Source organism: Schistocerca piceifrons, chromosome 4, assembly GCF_021461385.2.
Source record: "Schistocerca piceifrons isolate TAMUIC-IGC-003096 chromosome 4, iqSchPice1.1, whole genome shotgun sequence".
Lineage (NCBI taxonomy): Eukaryota > Metazoa > Arthropoda > Insecta > Orthoptera > Acrididae > Schistocerca > Schistocerca piceifrons.
In genome coordinates, this window is record NC_060141.1 from 487542368 (window position 1) to 487561845 (window position 19478).

The window sequence follows — 19478 nt, forward strand, 5'->3', positions numbered from 1 at the left end:
ATTTACTTTTCTGATCTGTTCGTTCTATCTCGTGAGATTTTTTTTAAAATTTAAAAACACTTATTACTTATTTTAATTATCTGTTTCCTAGAATTTCTGTTTTAGTTTATTATATTTATCTTTCTGATCTGTTCGTTCTATCCCGTGAGATTTTTTTTTTTTAAAAGACGAAAAACACTAATCAGCTACTGAAGCATCTTTTATCTTCTATGGGTTGCAGGGGTTACGACCCCTGGGGAGGTGGGTGGGTATTCATGCATGGCTGTCTTCACTTACACGTTGTAGCTACGCAAGGCGTCTAAATTTGTTTATATTTATATAATGAAGGAAACATTCCACGTGGGAAAAATTATATATAAAAACAAAGATGAGGTGACTTACCGAACGAAAGCGCTGGCAGGTCGATAGACACACAAACAAACACAAACATACACACAAAATTCAAGCTTTCGCAACAAACTGTTGCCTCATCAGGAAAGAGGGAAGGAGAGGGGAAGACGAAAGGAAGTGGGTTTTAAGGGAGAGGGTAAGGAGTCATTCCAATCCCGGGAGCGGAAAGACTTACCTTAGGGGGAAAAAAGGACAGGTATACACTCGCACACACGCACATATCCATCCACACATACAGACACAAGCAGACATATTTAAAGGTCTTCCCCTCTCCTTCCCTCTTTCCTGATGAGGCAACAGTTTGTTGCGAAAGCTTCAATTTTGTGTGTATGTTTGTGTTTGTTTGTGTGTCTATCGACCTGCCAGCGCTTTCGTTCGGTAAGTCACCTCATCTTTGTTTATATTTAGTTTGCCCCCCACCCAAAACACCCCATTTCCCGCGCTTGTCCCGTTAGTGTCATTAGGCTTCTTGTGGGAAGTGTGTGTGTTTGTTTTTGTTTCCGCCATATTTGTGACGTCATGGGTCAAAGCTGACGGGTGGGATCGGACGCTTCCGTATTTCCTATTCCTGAACGATGCGCTGCACTGTTGCTTACCAAAACAGCAAGCAAAATATTGTATTGGTGTCCATGACATGTGATTCCATAATCATGTACAGTAATTCTGCATTAATTATTATACATAAGTTATGGAGGAACCGATAAAATATAATCATTTAAAGAGGATGGTTTTACTTCTGCCAGCTTGATGATAATACAGCTCTATTTGTATGCTGCGTTTTATTCTTAAGAAAATTTATAATGCTGGAAGCTAGTTAAAAAAAAAGTTAAGAAGAAAGATTCCAATAGCATTTAGAGGAGGTGCTAAACAACTGATAGGGACATTAGAAATGATATAGATTGCTGCACTTAAAAAATATATTTTCCCGGTAGGAAGATCAAAGGTACTGTAATGCATTGGCCAGTAAAATACAGCACATCAGACTTTGTATGGATTTTTATGCCTGTGCAAAAAGTGGCACCTTTGGGCTCTATCTTATCCTTCATTGCATGTCAGACTTCACCTACCTTTGATGATCATCATAGTGAAGAGGATGTAACAATAGAACAAGAACACAAAGCTCTTCCAGGGCTACCATACAAAGGATCACTTACAATATCTAGATCCAGTGTGTTGTAGTCAGTTGCAATGTGGACTTCTGAAACAGTGGGTCATTGCTTGTGCAGGAGAGGGAGCAATGTCATGAGCTCTGGTGAATGCAGTGTGGGGTAATAGTTAGTGTTGGTTGCTGGCGCACTGTGGGTTGCTGGTTCAAACCAGACTATCGGCAGTTATGTATTTCATATTTATTATTTCTGGAAGGTTCTTGAAATATCTTACATTTGTAATGTTCATATATCTGCAACATTCAATGGTTGTATAAATCTCAAATAACTCTGGGCCTAATTCAGTAAGAATGGCAGCAATCTGCTCCACCCATGGGTTAGGATTGATATTGGTCTTACTCCATTACTAGAGTGTGCTGTACACAATTGTCAGCCACCCTCATTGCTTGTGGAGAATGTAGTGAAAATCAATTTCACAGCTGCACAGGCAGTGACTTGCTATGGTGGTGGGTCTAGATTAGTCAGAAACATAAACAGATCCACATCTTGAGAATTTGTTGATGAGGACAAGTAGCAGCTCACCAGCCTTAGCGTAGCAGCTCCCCAGCCTTAGCACAGAGGTTTCATATGGAGGTGGCCCTGTTTACAAAGGTTGAGGGAGGTGGTGTTATTTTGCTAGGTACCAGTCTGCATGATCATTTGGGATGTGGTGGCCAAGAAAAAATGTATTTGAAAATCTTGTGACCCAGTTTCCTGTCCTGTATGTGCTATCACCTTGCAGTTGCAGTACAGAATCATATGGCATTGGGAGGAACAATGGCTGGTTGGAAGTGGACAGACATTAAGCTGTGGCTGGCTGAACCAAGTTGGCCATGGCATACCTCATCACTGCTCCTCAGACAAGATGGTCCTACTTCCTCAGTTATGAATAGTGCCTAAAATTATGATGCATGGCTTCATGCTCCAGTGATAGGACTCACCAGTATCTTCCACTTGTGGTGTACAGATTTAAATATGCCAATTTTAACAGTTGTGTGTCATTTGTTGATACAAGTGCAAAGATGAAAAGAAGTATGTTGTATAACTTAATATTTTGTGAAATGTCCACCCTTACTGCTAAACTACTAGGGCTCATTCTGGATTTTTTTTCATATATAAATGACCAGACTGTCACATTGCTTTCAGTTTGTTGTTCCATGAGGGCAGCCTTTCAATTTTTTTTACAAGAACGATGAAAGAAAAACATTTCATTGGTATTTATTTTTTCTCAAAATATTCATCTTTGAAATTCCACACTTTTGGTATGTTTCAACACATTCTGAATATAAGAGCAAATAAGTCATTTAGTGGGTACACAAGCAGGGGGAGACTAATTTGATGTCTTTCGCAGTCATATAATCACTTGTTTGATGTGCTATGTGTCAGCTGATATTACTATACTGAAAAACTATTTGATACATGTATTTTTGATGGGTTTTCCTGATTTTTGAACATCGAAACATTTGGTTGCTGCGTACTTTCAGGATTGTATAATTATATCCTAATTTTGTCTCCTGGTGTAATATTGTATATGGATTTTGCATTTTGTTCCTTTAATTTTTTTAACTTTTACTTAACTAACATGAGCTTGTTTTGAGCTTAGATCAAATTATGTGGAGTCCTTTGGGAACAGAAATAATCCATAGCTAAATGTTCAGGGAATAAAGAAGGTACTGCAGTCTTCAATGTGCCTGAGGAAGCATTGATTGGGTTTTATTTTTTTTATTTCTCAAGAACAACCGATTTTTGTCGACTTTTATGAAAATTCACCACTTGCAGAACACGGGCACAACAATTTTCGAAAACTAATTGTAAATTATCTTTCCCGAAGGTGACTGAGAATCAAAAATGGATCAAAGTTGTTTGAGGCATTGATGTTGACAGAGTTCTTTATGAAATTGTAAAAAAATCATCTGATGAAATTCTTCATGTGAAGTTTTCACTTTTCCACAGCCTGTTTCTTTAGATGCTCACTATAAGCAAACTATTTGGCCAATATTTTTAGATACTATTACTTTAATAATACAAATGACAAAAGTGCAAAACAGCAGTAATATCACATCTCAATAGCACCACATAGAGGTTGTATGTACAAAACTTTAAAAGACGTCCCTTGTATCTGGGTTTCTGGTTTGTTTTAAAAACAATGATTATAGTTGTAGTTTATACATTTTGAATGATATTGTGAATGTATAGAGAAATGTGAATGATAATGAGAGTGAGTAAGTGAGAGTTTTGTTTGAATAAGATATTTTACATGTGTAAGGGTTTTCATGTTTAACCAATTTTTCTCAAACAGTTTAGCAGAAGATGGACACACACACACACACACACACACACACACACACACACACACACACACAGAGAGAGAGAGAGAGAGAGAGAGAGAGAGAGAGAGAGAGAGAGAGAGAGAGAGAAGGGGGCAGTGGGGGTGGGGTATAATTAAAACTTTAAATTTTGTGCGCCATTGTCACTATTATTTTATGAATTTTTGAAAATTTACTATCTGCAGAATTGTTCCAAACTGTATAATGAAGGCTAAAAGTGAACGAAGGAGGCCTTTTATTGGTGCCCAAGTTGAAGAATGCAGAGATGCTTCTGGACTTTTTTATATTTTGCCTTTCCAAAAGGTATGTGAGTATTTGCGTGTACATGTGATATTCCATAGTCTACATTTAATTTTAGCTTGTAGATTTCATTGGCTATTTATCTTTTAGGGATATTTAATCAACTGGGATGTACAAAAGAATGTGTGGGATTACATTTTCAGTAATGAGTGCTGCCCAGTGAATTTTAGTGAAACACCTTTGGTAGTTACAGAACCATACCTGAACTTTAGCTCCATCCAGGAAGCAATGACTGAAATATTCTTTGAAGAATATGAGTGCCAGGCTCTCTTGAGAATTAATGGTATGTAAAAGTGTAAGAACTGTTTAGTTAGTAGGTTACATGTTGATGGTAACTGTTGGTTTGTAATAAGATAAGGTGTTTGTGACATTGCTGCTGCTGTTCTGATTTGAAATTTCTTATTATTTTGTGGTTTGCTGCGTGTGATGTAGGAGTGTTGAGAGTTTTGTTATTAGCATGTATGCACAAAGTGTGCAACATAAAAATTATTGCATTTGGTTGGTTGGAGTGAGGGAGTGGAGAGGGTTGTGTGCAGAGCGAGGGAACACTGAGGTTGGTTATAGATTTTGAATATATTTATCATCAATGGTGATCAGTTATCATGTGCTAATGTGCTACAGCACATTGTAAATGTTACTAAAATTATGGATAAAACACATTAAAATTATTCCATTTCTCTTCAAATGTGTGCTTGCATGCAAATAAAACAGACAAAAACATATTTTTGCAGCACCCTCTCTCTTATATTAAGCAACCAGCATCAAAATGGTCAGCTCCACTACAATTAACTTTGAGAAGCTACACAACTGTCTGTTTTCGACTGCGCATGCTCTGAGGTAACAGTAACCCTTCAGGCACTGTGAATGCTATGTTACTTACAGCACCAGATTACTAATTTTCTTTGAAAGTGTATGTATCGTATTGTGCAAGTGTATAGTATGAGAGATTCTTAAGGAGCAATTGACAACTATGCCATCACAGGATCATTGGTGTCGCCACAGGATTTTTTGCACCATCACAGTATCTTTGGGGTCCACTGTGAAACATGGTACAGTGCAGACTATACTGTAGTGGAAAAGTATGGAAACGTGAGATTTGCAACATGCACAGTGCACATTGACAGTGGTCGTGGGCAAAGTGGTTTTGACATTGTGCTGTATGCATTGGACATACAGTATTCAATATGATTTCAGTTTGTATTTGAAGTCTATTTTATTATCCATTAAATTCTTTAGATCACTTGGTAGGTGGACAACATTTTTATGTCTGAATACCTGACCCTTTTTGGCCACTCTAAGGCTGATTGATGAATAGTGGAAGTCATTTCTTCTACTAGTATTATCTTAATGAATGTTGTTGTTATTTTCAATTAAATTAATTAATTGACAACAATTAATTAATTATTGACAATTAATTATTGTTGTCAATTAATTATTGACAACAAACTTTGTAAGATATTAAATTTACTGTTAGGCTGTTGTCAGTATGCCCAACTATTTAAAGAGCTGTCTGCAAGAGGTTCTAGAATGGACACCACATATCACCCTTATTGCATGTTTGTGTGCAATGAACACTTCTTTCCTCAATGTCAATTTACCCCATACATGAAGTTATGAGATGTTAGTGAGCAAAAACAGGAAAAGTGAGTTAACTTTTTGACATCTTACATTATCTGTAGTGCAGTAATTGTAGAGCTTAGGCATTGAATAAGGTATGTAACATATGACTTCCAGTTTAGGATCTCATCAGTATAAACAACTAAGAATTTAGAAGAATAATTCCCAATTATGCAGGGCTTGTGTTATGTAAGAGTCCAGCTTGAATTTGATACCTTGTAACAGATTTAGTGCAAATCCTTAGCTGCTGCTGTTTCTAAATACATACTCTTTTTGAAGTTTTGTGTTAATAAAAGGTAGTTGATGAGTTTTAAACTGTTCCAAGAATGAACAGCTGGCCATAAGGGGCTACATTTAAAAAAAAAAAAAATGTTGTTGAGTCATGTAGAGCCATTCACCAGAGATCATAATTGTAAGTGCTTTTATCTAGTTCTTCATAGCTGATGTTCACTTTTTATCCTTTTCCTTTCTTAATCTCTCCCTTTGTCAGTAGCTGACAAAATTCGATACTGCCACTCCTTTTACTTTTGTTTATTCATAGACTTTGTCTCTTCAGAATTGAATATCCTTCCACTTTACAGTAAAAGCAAGCAGTCAGCTACATATAGTTAGTTTTCAACACTACTAGACATGGATCTGTTTGCAGTTTGCTATGCCCTTGGCTTCTCTAGCCTAATAACTGGCCTATCTAGTCAGTTGTGAGGAGATCCTTTGCTTAACATGAAATGTGAACCAACAATAGTGGAATGTTTTAATTCTGGCTCATTCTACTTGGTCTCCAAATAAATGTGGTTGGAGTGAATGCTTTGTTTTAATATTTTGTTTTATGTTACTGGTCCTATTCTTTACATAAGTAGCTTGTGCATCAAATATTGGACAAATTAATTTATACACAAGGTAGATGCACAAATAGAGCTAAAGGTGAGTTATTGACACATGCAATGAATTACTCATATAATTATATTTTTATGAATCCATGTTTATGTTACAGTGCCTACTATGGATTTTGCTTGTAACTTCAAAGACATTTTAATCAAAACATCTGACATATGCGCACATTTTTACTTGTTAGTATTAATACCCATGCCCTGTAATATTATATGTCATGTCAAGTAAAGTAACATGATACATGGTGTCATATCCTGTAACATGACACACACCATAATGTTAACCAGTGTATCATTTGTCTTATGGTGCAATATAACAAAATGTGTCATTAAAGTTTAGGATGCATACATCCCCTTTCTGAGGTACACTTCCTGTTACAGATGCACCCCCACATTTGGATTCTTCCTATCGTAGGTGCCTCCCACTCTTTAGAAGCACATAAGTTTATGTCCATTTGTTCTTACATCCCTACCATACCATGTAATGGGGTGGGTTTGGGAAAGAAATGGTCATATAGGGGAAAAATCAACCCTCCCCACTCAGGAATAAAAAAAAAAGTTTCAGCATTCGTCCCCCCCCCCCCCCCCCCCCCCCCAAGAACAATTTCACCACCATAAAAACTTTTAGCTACTATGTGTATGCTCTTCAGCCATATGGCATTATATTTTGTCTACTATAGCTTGTGAAGCTTCTGGAATTTGGGTACAGGATCAGGGACTTTAGTCTGTCAGGGCGTATACGACCCGGGACAACCAGGAGATCCAGGAAAAACCTGGGAATTTTTTCATCCGGGAGAAAACCGGGAATTTTTTAGAATTCCGGGAATTTTTCGTTGTAATTTTGACTGGTAAGAATCGATACTCTAACAAAGGTTATTACTGTAACGCGCTATTGCAGAATAATACTGCAACAATAAAACGTGAACGAGAAAAAAAAACGAAAATAAAACATTAATTGCAAAGGAAATGTGCCATATACAACAAAACACAGTGCTCATATAAGCGTTTGCCAACAGCAAATTGTGTGCTTTAGGAAGACTATGCAATGTTTCATAACAACAAATTGCCTCCGATGAACGTGACGTCACAACTGTGTACATTAGATTCGTTTTAGCAGTTACGAGCGGGCTCATGCGCATGCGCAGTTGAGTGGCGTATGAGTAGTACCTTCTCCCGCTTCTGGCTACAGAAATGTGGCTGTTGGCTGTGTAAACAGTCGCAGCAAGCTGCTAGATGCAACCGGGAAAAATTTTACTGCCGCGCCCAAGCTGCCAGATTCACGCATGCACAGCAGGCCCGAATCTATGAGGAAGGGGGAGGGGTCCCAAATTCATATTATTGAGGAGGAAAAACCTTGTTCACAAAGCGCTTAGCACCCAGCGCACGTTGGTCTATCGATTACTCATATGATTTTGAAACGCATCCCTGTTAGTTTTCGGACACACTCTGTAAGTTGATTTCTGAGTGAGTCATAAGTTGATTTTTGAATGCGTGCATAGGGTACGTGATGTCTCTGTCAGGGGAACCCTCGTTGCATCTAGAAATAAACTTTCCTGCAGGCAAAAGGAGACCGGGCTATAAGAGCTGTGCGGAGTAAAGCCGAACGAGTGAACGCAATCGCTGTATGTTATGTTCTTGATTGGGTTTGCGAATGATCAGCGTTGTTGTACGTACTATGGAATTCCATAGATTCAGACCTCCATAGATTCAGACTTCCAGAGTGGAAATAAACGACTAACAGGAACAACAGGTAAGAAAGATTACGTGTTATCTTCTCGGTGTATTCAGGAAAATTAAACTGTCAGGAAATTTTTGCCCAGATCGCTACACTAGCACTTGTACAGTCCCCGTCTAGCAACCGCTGAAGTTCTATTTTGGAAGTAGCGCGGAAAATGGTTTGTACGAACATAACACCTAACCGGAGAATAATCAGAGATAACTAAACCGGTGATTCTGGCAGGGTTAGTGAAGTTAACCGGTGAATAAGTTTTGACAAAGGCTGGCATAGTTCCAGAATTAGTCATGACAAGATTGATTGTTAGAACGAGGAAGGAAAAGAAACGGGAACATCAAACAAATTAGGGAAGAATATGACGATTCCAGATTTATATAAAAATCTCGTGCTACTGCTTTTCGATCTCATGCTCGAGAAACAGGAGCTTATGAATGAAATGTGGAACTATTTTCTAACATAAAGCTTTTTGCTTGATGTAGGCCTAATAGGCATTTTATATTGGTCTTCGTGAATTATATTCTGTCGTGTTATAAAATTACAAGCGTTAGAAAGGCCTATTTTATTTTATCTAGCAGACAGTGACAAAATAGCCGTAATCAGATCGAGAAACCACACCAGTCTTGGGTACTATTTGTATTAATAGCTTACGCAGTATTAGACAACAATATTTCGATTTTTCATGCAGCAAAACGTTTCACGAACTTTGAGGTAATAAATTCTTTCGCAGAAAGGAAAGCGCGCCATGTAAAGCTGTAGCAGATTAGAGAAAAAAATAATGCTAGGAACTAAGGATTGAAGAACTGTTTACTGTCTTGTTTGTCTCTTGTCTTTACTGGTTTTATGTATCCCGTATTTAACTGTATGTCACCCAAAACAGAAAGTTATTAGCTAATAGGCAATACAGAGTGCAAATTTTCTGAAGAGTTCTCGTTCTCACGATTACAAATAATCCCATCCAGTATTAATTGCGAGATATTTTTTTAGGAGGGTCAGGCTGTCAAACCGTCCGACTGGGAGCAGGAGAGGCACCACAGGGCATTTGAACTTCCACTGTCCTGAATATAGTTTGATGGCATCCAGTACAAAATATACACTTTACAATTCCACGGAGCGAAATACAGTGACGTGCGATAGAAGAATGCTGTGTGGAGAAGGGTGGCACTGCACTCTGGCACACTTAATACCAAATAACATTTCTTACATTTCCTCGAACATCTGTGTTTTATGTATCAGACTCTTCAAATAGATGTGTGTACAAAATGAACATTTTTGAAAATTCAATTTTTTAAAATTTTTGACTTCATATCTCAAACGCTCGAGGGAAGGGGCTGGGAGGAGGGGCGCCATTATCGTAGTATTGCCCCGGTTCGGAATTATCGTAGATCCGGGACTGATGCGCAGAGCAGTCTGAGTTGTAGTGGGGAAGTGTGTAGTCTCCACGTGACCCGTGTTTACACTTTAGTAAGTTTGCTGTTTCCTCTTAGTTTACTGCTCACATCAAATGAAAACTAAACGGATTTCTGTGGCTGGGAGCTATCAAGTGAATTAAGACATCCACATAATCACGGAAGGCAAATATTCGTTATTAGTTTCAGATTTTATTTTATTCCCACTTTTCTGACAGTCGTGCATAAATCGCCTTGTAGAACAATGAAGTTATTTTTGTCGGTTTGCTAAAGAAATTTGGTTTTTATTAATATTTTACGCTGAGGCAGTCAATGTGTTTGAAACAAAGTGTTTAGTTCCACACTCTTGGCTGATTTAAACAGCTCGCTGCATTTCAAGTGCACGTTTTCATCTTCTAGCACGTATGGCATTATGCCATAATATAGAATCAAAAATGAGTTAGTACAGTACTGGTACTCTAAGAAAATTAACATCCCGGAACCCACACCGAAAATTCAGGTCGAGGCCTACTTCATTGGAAATCTGGACCTACGAATGCGCTCTTTAAGTATGCACTTTAAATGTGCCATTTTAGTACTATTCACGAAATTCCGATGCTCTTGGAGTATACTCTTACGTCTTTTTTTATGACATAATGTAAGATCTTTTAATGTTTTACACGTACGAACATACGGGCTTCCTGCGTCACAGTAGCTGCCAAAGCGCGGCGGCGCCAGTCATCTGGCGGTCTCTGACGACTACTGAAACCTATTTCAACAGGTCACGGGAAAATTTTGCGAATAGTGGTTTGAAAAAGTTATTTTCAAAGTAAATTTCCTTATACGCAAGTTGAACCATGTGCGACAATGTACGATGAACTTAAATCACAGAGCATTTGATGACGAGCCATTTAGAAATATTTTTTGCCCAGACATTCATGTCGTCATCGTGAGCAAATTGATGTAGTGCTACGGGAAGCTCTCTCTCTTCTGCGGTAGAGAATTTGTGGAAAACTTTCAGGGCAAGTCATTGGGCTCGGCTAAAAATTTTAGTGGCACATTTGTGTGATATTTCTTAAAGAGCAACACGCGCAAAAAGATCAACATTACATGTGAAAGCTTAGCTTCTTATGCAGCTTATTAACCTTAGAGACCAATATTGTGTGTGAAAGCTTTGCAACACAACGTATATTAATTAAAAACATTACCTTTCCAGTTTGTGTATCCGCGCTACTTAACCTTTCCAGTTTGTGTATCCGCGCTACTTAACAGTGATGTTACTATTAACTGACACCACTTGTCCTGTGGTCTGAATATCCGCTGTCATCGGGTGGCGGGATCACGTGATGTGAGCTATGACTGGCTTACAAAAACGCATCGCAATCTCGATTACAATGGTTCGGAAAGTAACATGCGGTGTTTGGTGGAATTCGAAATACTTTCGTAATACAGAAATATGCAGCGTACATGTTGCTGCACATCAAAAATCTTTCCAAAAGGGGTTTTCTTCCCTGAGTTTCGTTTTATAAAGTGCCGGGAAATTCTACGCCCGTGTATAAAAACATAACCATTCAAAGGATTGATAAATTTTACAGTTCCTAGGGAAAATATACTGTTACTTAATAACACAGAAAAACTGTGTTTTCAATCCGGGAGAAAGTGTTTTTTTTTTCCTTGTCCTCGTATACACCCTGTCTGTGCATTGCAAGATGCAGGTGTGCCAACACTTGGCAGCTAATAGGACGCACTGTACTAGGGAAGTAGTGTTGACTCATGAAAAGGTGTGAAAATGTTTAGATGTTTTTATTTAAGTGTCTTTGAAGGTGCTAGATAAATCGAAAAGCTAGTTCACATCTTTTACATCCCTAACTCCGTCCAGGACATATTCACCTTTTCTTGCACTGTGATAGGAGCTTTCATTGTAGTTCCCAGTTTTTACTCTGCCATAATTTTGACATTAGACTGCCATAGCTTGGTAACAGATGTAGATTTTTGGTGGCCCGGGTGATGGCTGATCTGATGTAGGTCTTTTTACTGTTTTTTGAACTGTGTTGCTTGGGTTAGGCATTGTTAGTCTGGCTCCTCTACAGTTACCCGACTGGTATGATTGAACCTGTCCAGTATAGCCTATTGAGTACTCGGAGCACATGAGCAAGCCTCATCATCACGTCCAGATCGCATAACTGCAAGAGGCCTTTTTTAAAATTTTTTAGTTTGTTTTTCATAATTTTTATTTTTATTATTTTGCTCTTTTATTTCATTTTTTAATTTTTTATTGTTTTTTAATTTTTGTTTTAATTTAATTTGTTTTAATTTAATTTGTTTTATAGTTACACACATTTTTATTCATATATGCATATGAAAAATAACCATAAATTCTTAATGCCATGTGCAAAATAACAGTAAACATGAATATGGTATTTGATCAAATATTAAATATAATGTGAAGATTATGGTAAACATATGTCAACTGTTTCTCTATCACCTGGATAAACTTATGGTACGAGCGTATTACTTAGAGAACTTCCTTAAAAACTTGCTATACTGCAAGCTGAATGATTCCCACAACAAGTAATAAACTACTGAAAAGCATACATTTAATTATTATCTCTTGTCTTAAAAGTCTTGCCATTGATTATTTAAATTATGCACTAATAAAAATTGAAAATTAAGAAACTGCCACTAGAAAATGTCTTGTGCATAATTTCGGTACAAACATTTTGTTGCAAAAACAAGTCAGAATTAAGTATGAATATGGTTGGCTGAAATAAAGAGAGAAACTACAAAACAATGTGTGCGCAACAAAATATGACTCAACTTCTCAGTGCTGTACAAAAATTGAACTAAAGCTTGATTTGCCTGAAAATAGGATGTCTACAAGATAGCAAGTAGTTTTTGAAGAAAATACAGAAAACGTTCTCTACTGGTTAGAATTAAGGTGACCTTTTTTCTGACAATTATTTTTGTAGCAAATTTCAGGTTAGTTTTTCTGCATGGGCATTGATAAAGTTGTAAATGCTTGATCAAACAGTACATCATTTTGTACAGGGCTGGATGTAAGTCTTGTTTAGTACATGCATTGTTTTGCTTGTCCAAAGATTTTTCAATGATTCTAAGCCACTGGGAAATACAATCTTAAACGTGTAAACAATGAAGTGATACCCATAATAACTAGTTTTTAATTATATCCAAATGCAGCACTTACAGTGAATCACATTTGTACAAAGCACAATTTTGTGTGCAAACGTGTGATTTTTCACACACAAAACCCAAATGATGAAAGATTTTTGTAAATGTTTCTTATGATTACTGTGAGAATATATTTTTTTTATCACCTGTAGGACTTTAAATCCTCTCAGCAAGTGCAATTCATGAAAAGCTGAATTTTATGTCCTACTTATGATAGCTAAATCATGGATCGTAGCAATGAATAAAGCTCTCAAAAAACAACATTATGACAATTAATTCCATGTATTTATCTACCTTCTTACAGAATTTGAACTGATTTGCAGAACTTTGAAACATAAAAGCAGTGCACTTAAAACAACTAAAAAAAAAATCCCACATAAATCCAAACGAAGCTAGGTATTTGAAAGCAAGTTTTGCAGTTTTACTGTAAGAATGCATGTTTTTATTGATTTGATTCACTTTAAACCATTTCTGTGCATTCAGTTAATGTTTCATGTAAAAATGAATTTTATGTACTACATTTAGCTCGACTTTAAGGCATTGTATCTTGACAACGGATAAAGGTTATGGGATTAAAAAAATTCATTTTGACTTTATCCATTTAACTACCTCCACAATACGTTTTAACCAATTCATACAAGCATAAATTACAGATATTGATTGAAGCAGAAAGAAATGGATTAAAATTTGTGCTGTGGCTGGGACTTCAACTCGGGTCTTCTTGCTTGGCAGAAATGCTAACCATTACACCACCACAGCACGAAGATTAATATTGCTGCACGAACTACCCAAGTTAAGAGCCCTCCCCAACACAAACTTCAATCCATTTCTTTTGCTTCAATCAATATCGCAGATAAAGAAGAGACTTAAATGTCTCAGGGAAAAATATAATTATAAATTACAGAAATGACATGCTTCAAAAACCTCCCAGGAAAATGTGTTTTTGTATATAAAATCTAAATGAAGCAAGGTTTTTTCAAATGATTGAAACTTATCTTAGACAAAGCTAGATATCTGAAAGCAAGTTTTCAGTTTTATCATAAGAATGTATTTTTCATTTATTTGATTTACTTGAACCATTACTGCGTATTCAGTTCTCATAAGAATGAATTTTACGTGCAACATTTAGCTTTAGTTTGAACCATTGTAGCTTGACAACAAATGAAGATCATTGGACGAAAAAAATTTGGTTCAGCTTAACATTCATCTACTTTATGCAAAGTTTGAACTGATTCATACAAGTGTAATTTGCTTCAAAAACTTCCCAAAAAAAAAAAAAAAAAAAGAAAATATATATCTCCTTTTTTGCACGTAAACTCTAAACAAATCAAGATTTTTCAAATGGTTAAAACTTGCTGTAGACCAAGGTCTGATACATCAGTAGACCAAATTTGAACCGTTGGTCTCACTCCATTCCATGCTTATTTAAGGATAACTGTTTTTGCACATAAAATCCAAACAAGGGGATCTGTTTTTGCATATAAAATCAAACAGTGCACATACAAATGGTCCAACTGGCTGAGCATTAATTTTAGCCTAGTTAAAATCTTTTGCAAAAGGAGATAACCAGCTTGCACATTTTGGCATTGCGGCAACTCGGGTTCTACAGTTAAACCTTACTTAATATACTGTAACATAGGTACAGTAAGACAGATGCTCAAATGACTATAGAAATGGCCACTGGTCTGGGGTAAACCAGGAACTTTTTATCCCGTTTTTCTAGTTCAAATAGAGACTGAACACCAAGACCCCCCCCCCCCCCCCCCTTCCGCCCAGAACCAAAACCGCCGCGATTCAGCACGCGGCCTTTCCATATATATTTGTTACAGCGCTTCTGCGCTGTAATGATACAGTCAAGTACTCGTCAATAGATAAACAGCAATCATGAAATATATATGACACTAAAGATTATTACTCTAGTAGTTAATTTTATTTGTTTGGGAAGTTTGTTATACAGCTTAACTCCCATGTGGAAATGAGAGTTAAGCTGTTTTACATTGTAAATTCCAAATACAAGTTTTTGGTATGTTTGATACTAAGCCCATTGAATCAACACCATAGATTGTTTAGCAATCAGGTGATCTTACCATCATCGTCAGGTCCAGTTTTGGTTTATACAGCTTTGCGTTCAAGTTTCATGTTAGACTACAACTGATTTGTCAATCTCTTCTTAAGATTCCCAACATGCATTTCCTTGTGAGGAAGAGAGGGTGGGATTGCTTGTCATTCAGAGCTCCAGTGTTGTGATTGTGTCCCTCAGGGAAATTGTGAGCAGGTTGGGAAAGGAGTCCAGTGGCCACTCTGCTTGCAGGTGCGACTCATTCAGTGTGTGGAGGAGGCTGTATTGAATCATATTACTTTTTCATTCTTTTCTTTTCTTATGGATAAGCTATATGTAAAACGAATGAGTTATAGACCCCCCACCAAAGCTAAATTAATGAGTTGTTTTGTGGCCAGGATAATGTTTTGATACATTGTTAAATATCTGTATGAAACAAAGGGAGAAATATGCTCTTCAATTTATTAATTCATGTATCTTCACCCTTGTTTCGTTGAGTGGTAGCGTACGGACGTATGCTTGGATCCGTGATACCAGCATTGCTAAAAATGTGTATTTTAACCATTCATTCAAAGTATTGTAAAATGTTTAGAAGGTCAACTCCTATCTGTTCATCATTTCACTCGCTGCTGAGATCCTGCATCGAGGAGTTGGTTGCAGACAAGAATAGTTTATGCGTTATCCGGAAGACCATTCCGCATCGACATTTTCACAGCCAAGACTAAACACAGTGGAATTGGTGAAGGTAATGAATCAGACTTGAGACACCTATTGAACTTGGTTTAATTATACAAACAATACTGTGCTTTGTGTGACAGATTGACAGTTCCATTGGTTGTGGTGATTATTTGGTACTGCACTCTACTGGAAGCGGCAGTACGTAATACAAATTACGTTTATTGACCTTGAATGTAATGGTATTAAAAGTCTCTTGATATTGGTATCAGTTAAAGTTCAGCCAAGATTGTGCACAGATTCATAAATTACCTACAAAATTTTTCCAGTTATTCAAGCATTATGAATCCATTTGCATTTCCACATACCTATTCAGTGACGGCGCCAAGCAAAATATGAACAGATCTTTCAATTGTTGAAATAAAATGTTTGAGATAAATGATTCATATAGTTGTTGCAAGGTACAAATGTATGTTGTATTTGTTACATAACCACCAGATTGGGAATGATAAAAACATTGAAGGAGTGAATTAAAATTAAATTCTGCGTACAAACAAGACGAGCTGGGAATGCCGATTTCAGCAGTAAAGGTAGAAAGCTGCTATGCTGTATGCTTATACGGCCGTGCTTGGCACCGTCTCTCTGGCAGTAGATAATCTCTTTTCCTTCCAGTTAATATCCTTTACGGAAAGTGCATTTCTACAGAAAAGATGAAAATGTGTACTAAGTTAGCATTAAAGTGCAAGTCATTCATATTCTGTAAGACTGTGTCAGATAATAATAAGGTTCATTTGTGAATACACAGCTAAACCTACTTTAATTGAAAAGTACCAATACAGACGAAATTTAATTTTTGAAAAACATTATTCATAATTTTGTTAAAAACTGTTCACAAAATGGCCATGGTTGAAAATTCATTAAAAAATGCAATATGCCAAGATTTCGGAAATCTGAGCTTGGCGGCAGTTGAAGATAATGCGCCAACTTGTGAACTGGCCAATGGCAACCTAAACGACACGGTTGGTGTTTCACTATCAATAAATGATGACAGTGGTAATATAACTAATCATGATGTCACTTTTATGATACTCGATGAGACAGTTTCTCAGTTCTCACCAGGAAACATTTTTCCAAATAGTGAAACTGAAGGGCGCAACATAGAAAATTCCTTTAATTATTTGCTCACAACATTAAGAATACAAGAACAGGGAACAGTTCGTAAAAACAATGTAAATACTAGTGAGCTACACAACTTGAAACAACTGGTGCAATAAATGACACAACTACTTAAGGGTATGACACAGCAGTTCTCAAAACAACAGGAAAATATCAGATGGGTGTACACAGCAAAATCAGGCATTTAACGATTTCAAGTATGGTGAGCAAAACTATACACACTGAATTATCTGATGTACTATCCGGGAAGTTGACAGAGCCATGTAAACAACTAAAACAAGAAATAATTAGCAATATATCCCACAATATAAATACGTTAATGGAAAGAGTATCATTCTTGGACGATAAACAAGAGCAGCTTGCAGATGAGTTACAAAACCTCAGGAGATGCAATCCCAAGTGGATGCGTTGATAAAAAGTGTGACAGACGCAGTCAGTGCGCTGCAAGATGTGTGGAAAAACTTGCCTACAGAATTACAAAAGTTATGTCTAAGAGTGGTCCAGTTAAGTTCAGAGTCAAAATTTACCAAAAAACAGAGAGATAAGAGATGTGCAGATGTAAAGGAAATAACAAAACAGCTGGAGCCGGGATGCTGGATAGGGGCAGCACCCTTGCTGAAGGCGTGGTGTTGGAGTGCAGGATTTGTGCAGACACAGTGGAGCAAGCTCTAAAAGAGAAAGAAAGTCAATTTCCAGCTAAAATAGACTCAGGTTTAAAGGAAGAAGAGAAGAGGAGAGGTTACGAGGCAGTATTGCTAAAACTACTGACATTGAGAGGTTTGGTGCAGACAAGACTAATTTACGCTGTATCCGCATCTACACAGTCACAATCAAGACTAAACACAGTGGAATTAATGTGAAGGTAATGAATCAGACTTGATAGACACCTATTGAACTTGTTTAATTATACTAAAAATATTGTGCATCTTGTAACAGATTGACTATTTCAATGGTTGCGGTGGTGCAGCAGTATGTAATGCATATTATGTTTATTGACCTTGAATGTAATGACATTAAAGGTCTGTTGATATTGGTATCAGTTAAAGTTCAGCCAAGATTGTGCACAGATTCATAAATTACCTTTGAAATTTTTCCAGTTATTCAAGCAATTATTAATCCATTTACATTTCCACACATATCTATTCAAGGCATTGCCGGTAGCGATTGAGTGCACTGGGTGCACTTGGCTACAGCTCGTGGCTCGTTTAGGCGTGAATGACACCTGCTGCATGAAGACATTTAGTGTTGCTTACTGGGTGGAAACAGAGCTATCGTTTTGTAGCATATTTCCCAGAACCGTTCTTGGTCCTTTGGTATGGAGCTGAGTAGAAGGCTTAAACCAGAGGCTCTGAAGACTCTGTGATGATTTTGAATGCAGATTTCTTGACTTCCAATATTGGATGTAGAAATGTAGGACCTCCCCTTATTGGTCAGGCATATACTACATGTAGTAGTTACTAGAGTAGTGGAGTTGGTGTGGCATTCATGTGTGACCTTCTTAGAATAGAAAAATCCCTCCTCAGGCCTGATTAGATGTGTTCCAATTCCAGAAGAGTAACATTCATCATAGCAGATCAGAGAAATAAAATGTTAATATAGCATTAGTTAAATGCAGAAGCATCTTTGAAGAGGCCCCAATGATAACAGTGCCCACAGAATACTAGTGTAATACTAGGAACCGAAAGCTGGATGAAACCAGATGTAACAGCAATGAAAGTCTAAACTCCAACTGGAATGTGTATCACAAAAGAGAGTGAACGTTAGTGGTGGTGTTGTGTTTATAGCCATAAAAAATACAATAATATCTAATAAGACGGGTATAGATTCAGGATGCAAAATAATTTGGGTGAAGCCATGTTAAAGGTTGATCAAACATAGTAGCTCAGTGTGTTTGATCAGAGGGATAGCTACCCTCTGAAATAAAAAACTGAGTCAATGGCTCAACACTGAACTTATACGAGTGTCATGGGACATCTGCCTCGAACTAATGCAATGAACAGTGTCAAACAAAATGAGATAAAAAAACATGATCAACATATGCTTTTATAAACCCCTGCCTCAGCAGGTGCAGAAGTGAAACATTTGAGGAAAAACTTGAAGAATGCTTTGCAAAAATTTCATAATCATGTTATAGTTTTAGTTGGAGATATCAATTTACCAGCTATAGGCTGGAAAACTCAAGTGATTCGAGTGGGAAATATGGACAGGAAGTCATGTGAAATATAAAAATGTCTTATCCAGAAATTACCTTGAGCAGTTATCAGAGGACCGACTTGTGAAGTTAGCGTCTTAGACCTACTGGTGACAAATGGACTTGAACTTTCCAACTCATTTAGCATAGAACAGGGTATCGGTGACCATAAAGCTGTTACAGCATCAGTGAATATGGCAGTAACTAGGAATAGGAAGAAAGTTAGGAAGATCTTTCTGTTTAGCAAGAGTTACAAGAAATAGATTTCAGATTACTTGACCTGCCAACATGAAAACTTCATCTCCAGGACTGAAAATGTTGATTATCAGTGGACAAAATTCAAGAACATTCTACTATATGCTTTAGATAGGCATGTGCCAAGCAAAGTTATGAGGGATAGAA

At 37.1% G+C, this 19478-nt stretch overlaps 1 protein-coding gene across 2 annotated transcripts in view; it reads left to right on the forward strand.

The window, feature by feature from the left end:
* Positions 1-19478, forward strand: part of LOC124795061 (actin-related protein 6) — a 110764-nt gene that overhangs the window by 38907 nt on the left and 52379 nt on the right. The window contains exons 2-3 of one of the 2 annotated variants that reach the window (XM_047258862.1): positions 4048-4165; positions 4253-4445. In XM_047258862.1, the coding sequence (XP_047114818.1) occupies positions 4048-4165; positions 4253-4445 (311 nt within the window). The remainder of the gene's footprint in view (positions 1-4047; positions 4166-4252; positions 4446-19478) is intronic. The other variant, XM_047258863.1, reaches the window with a different exon arrangement.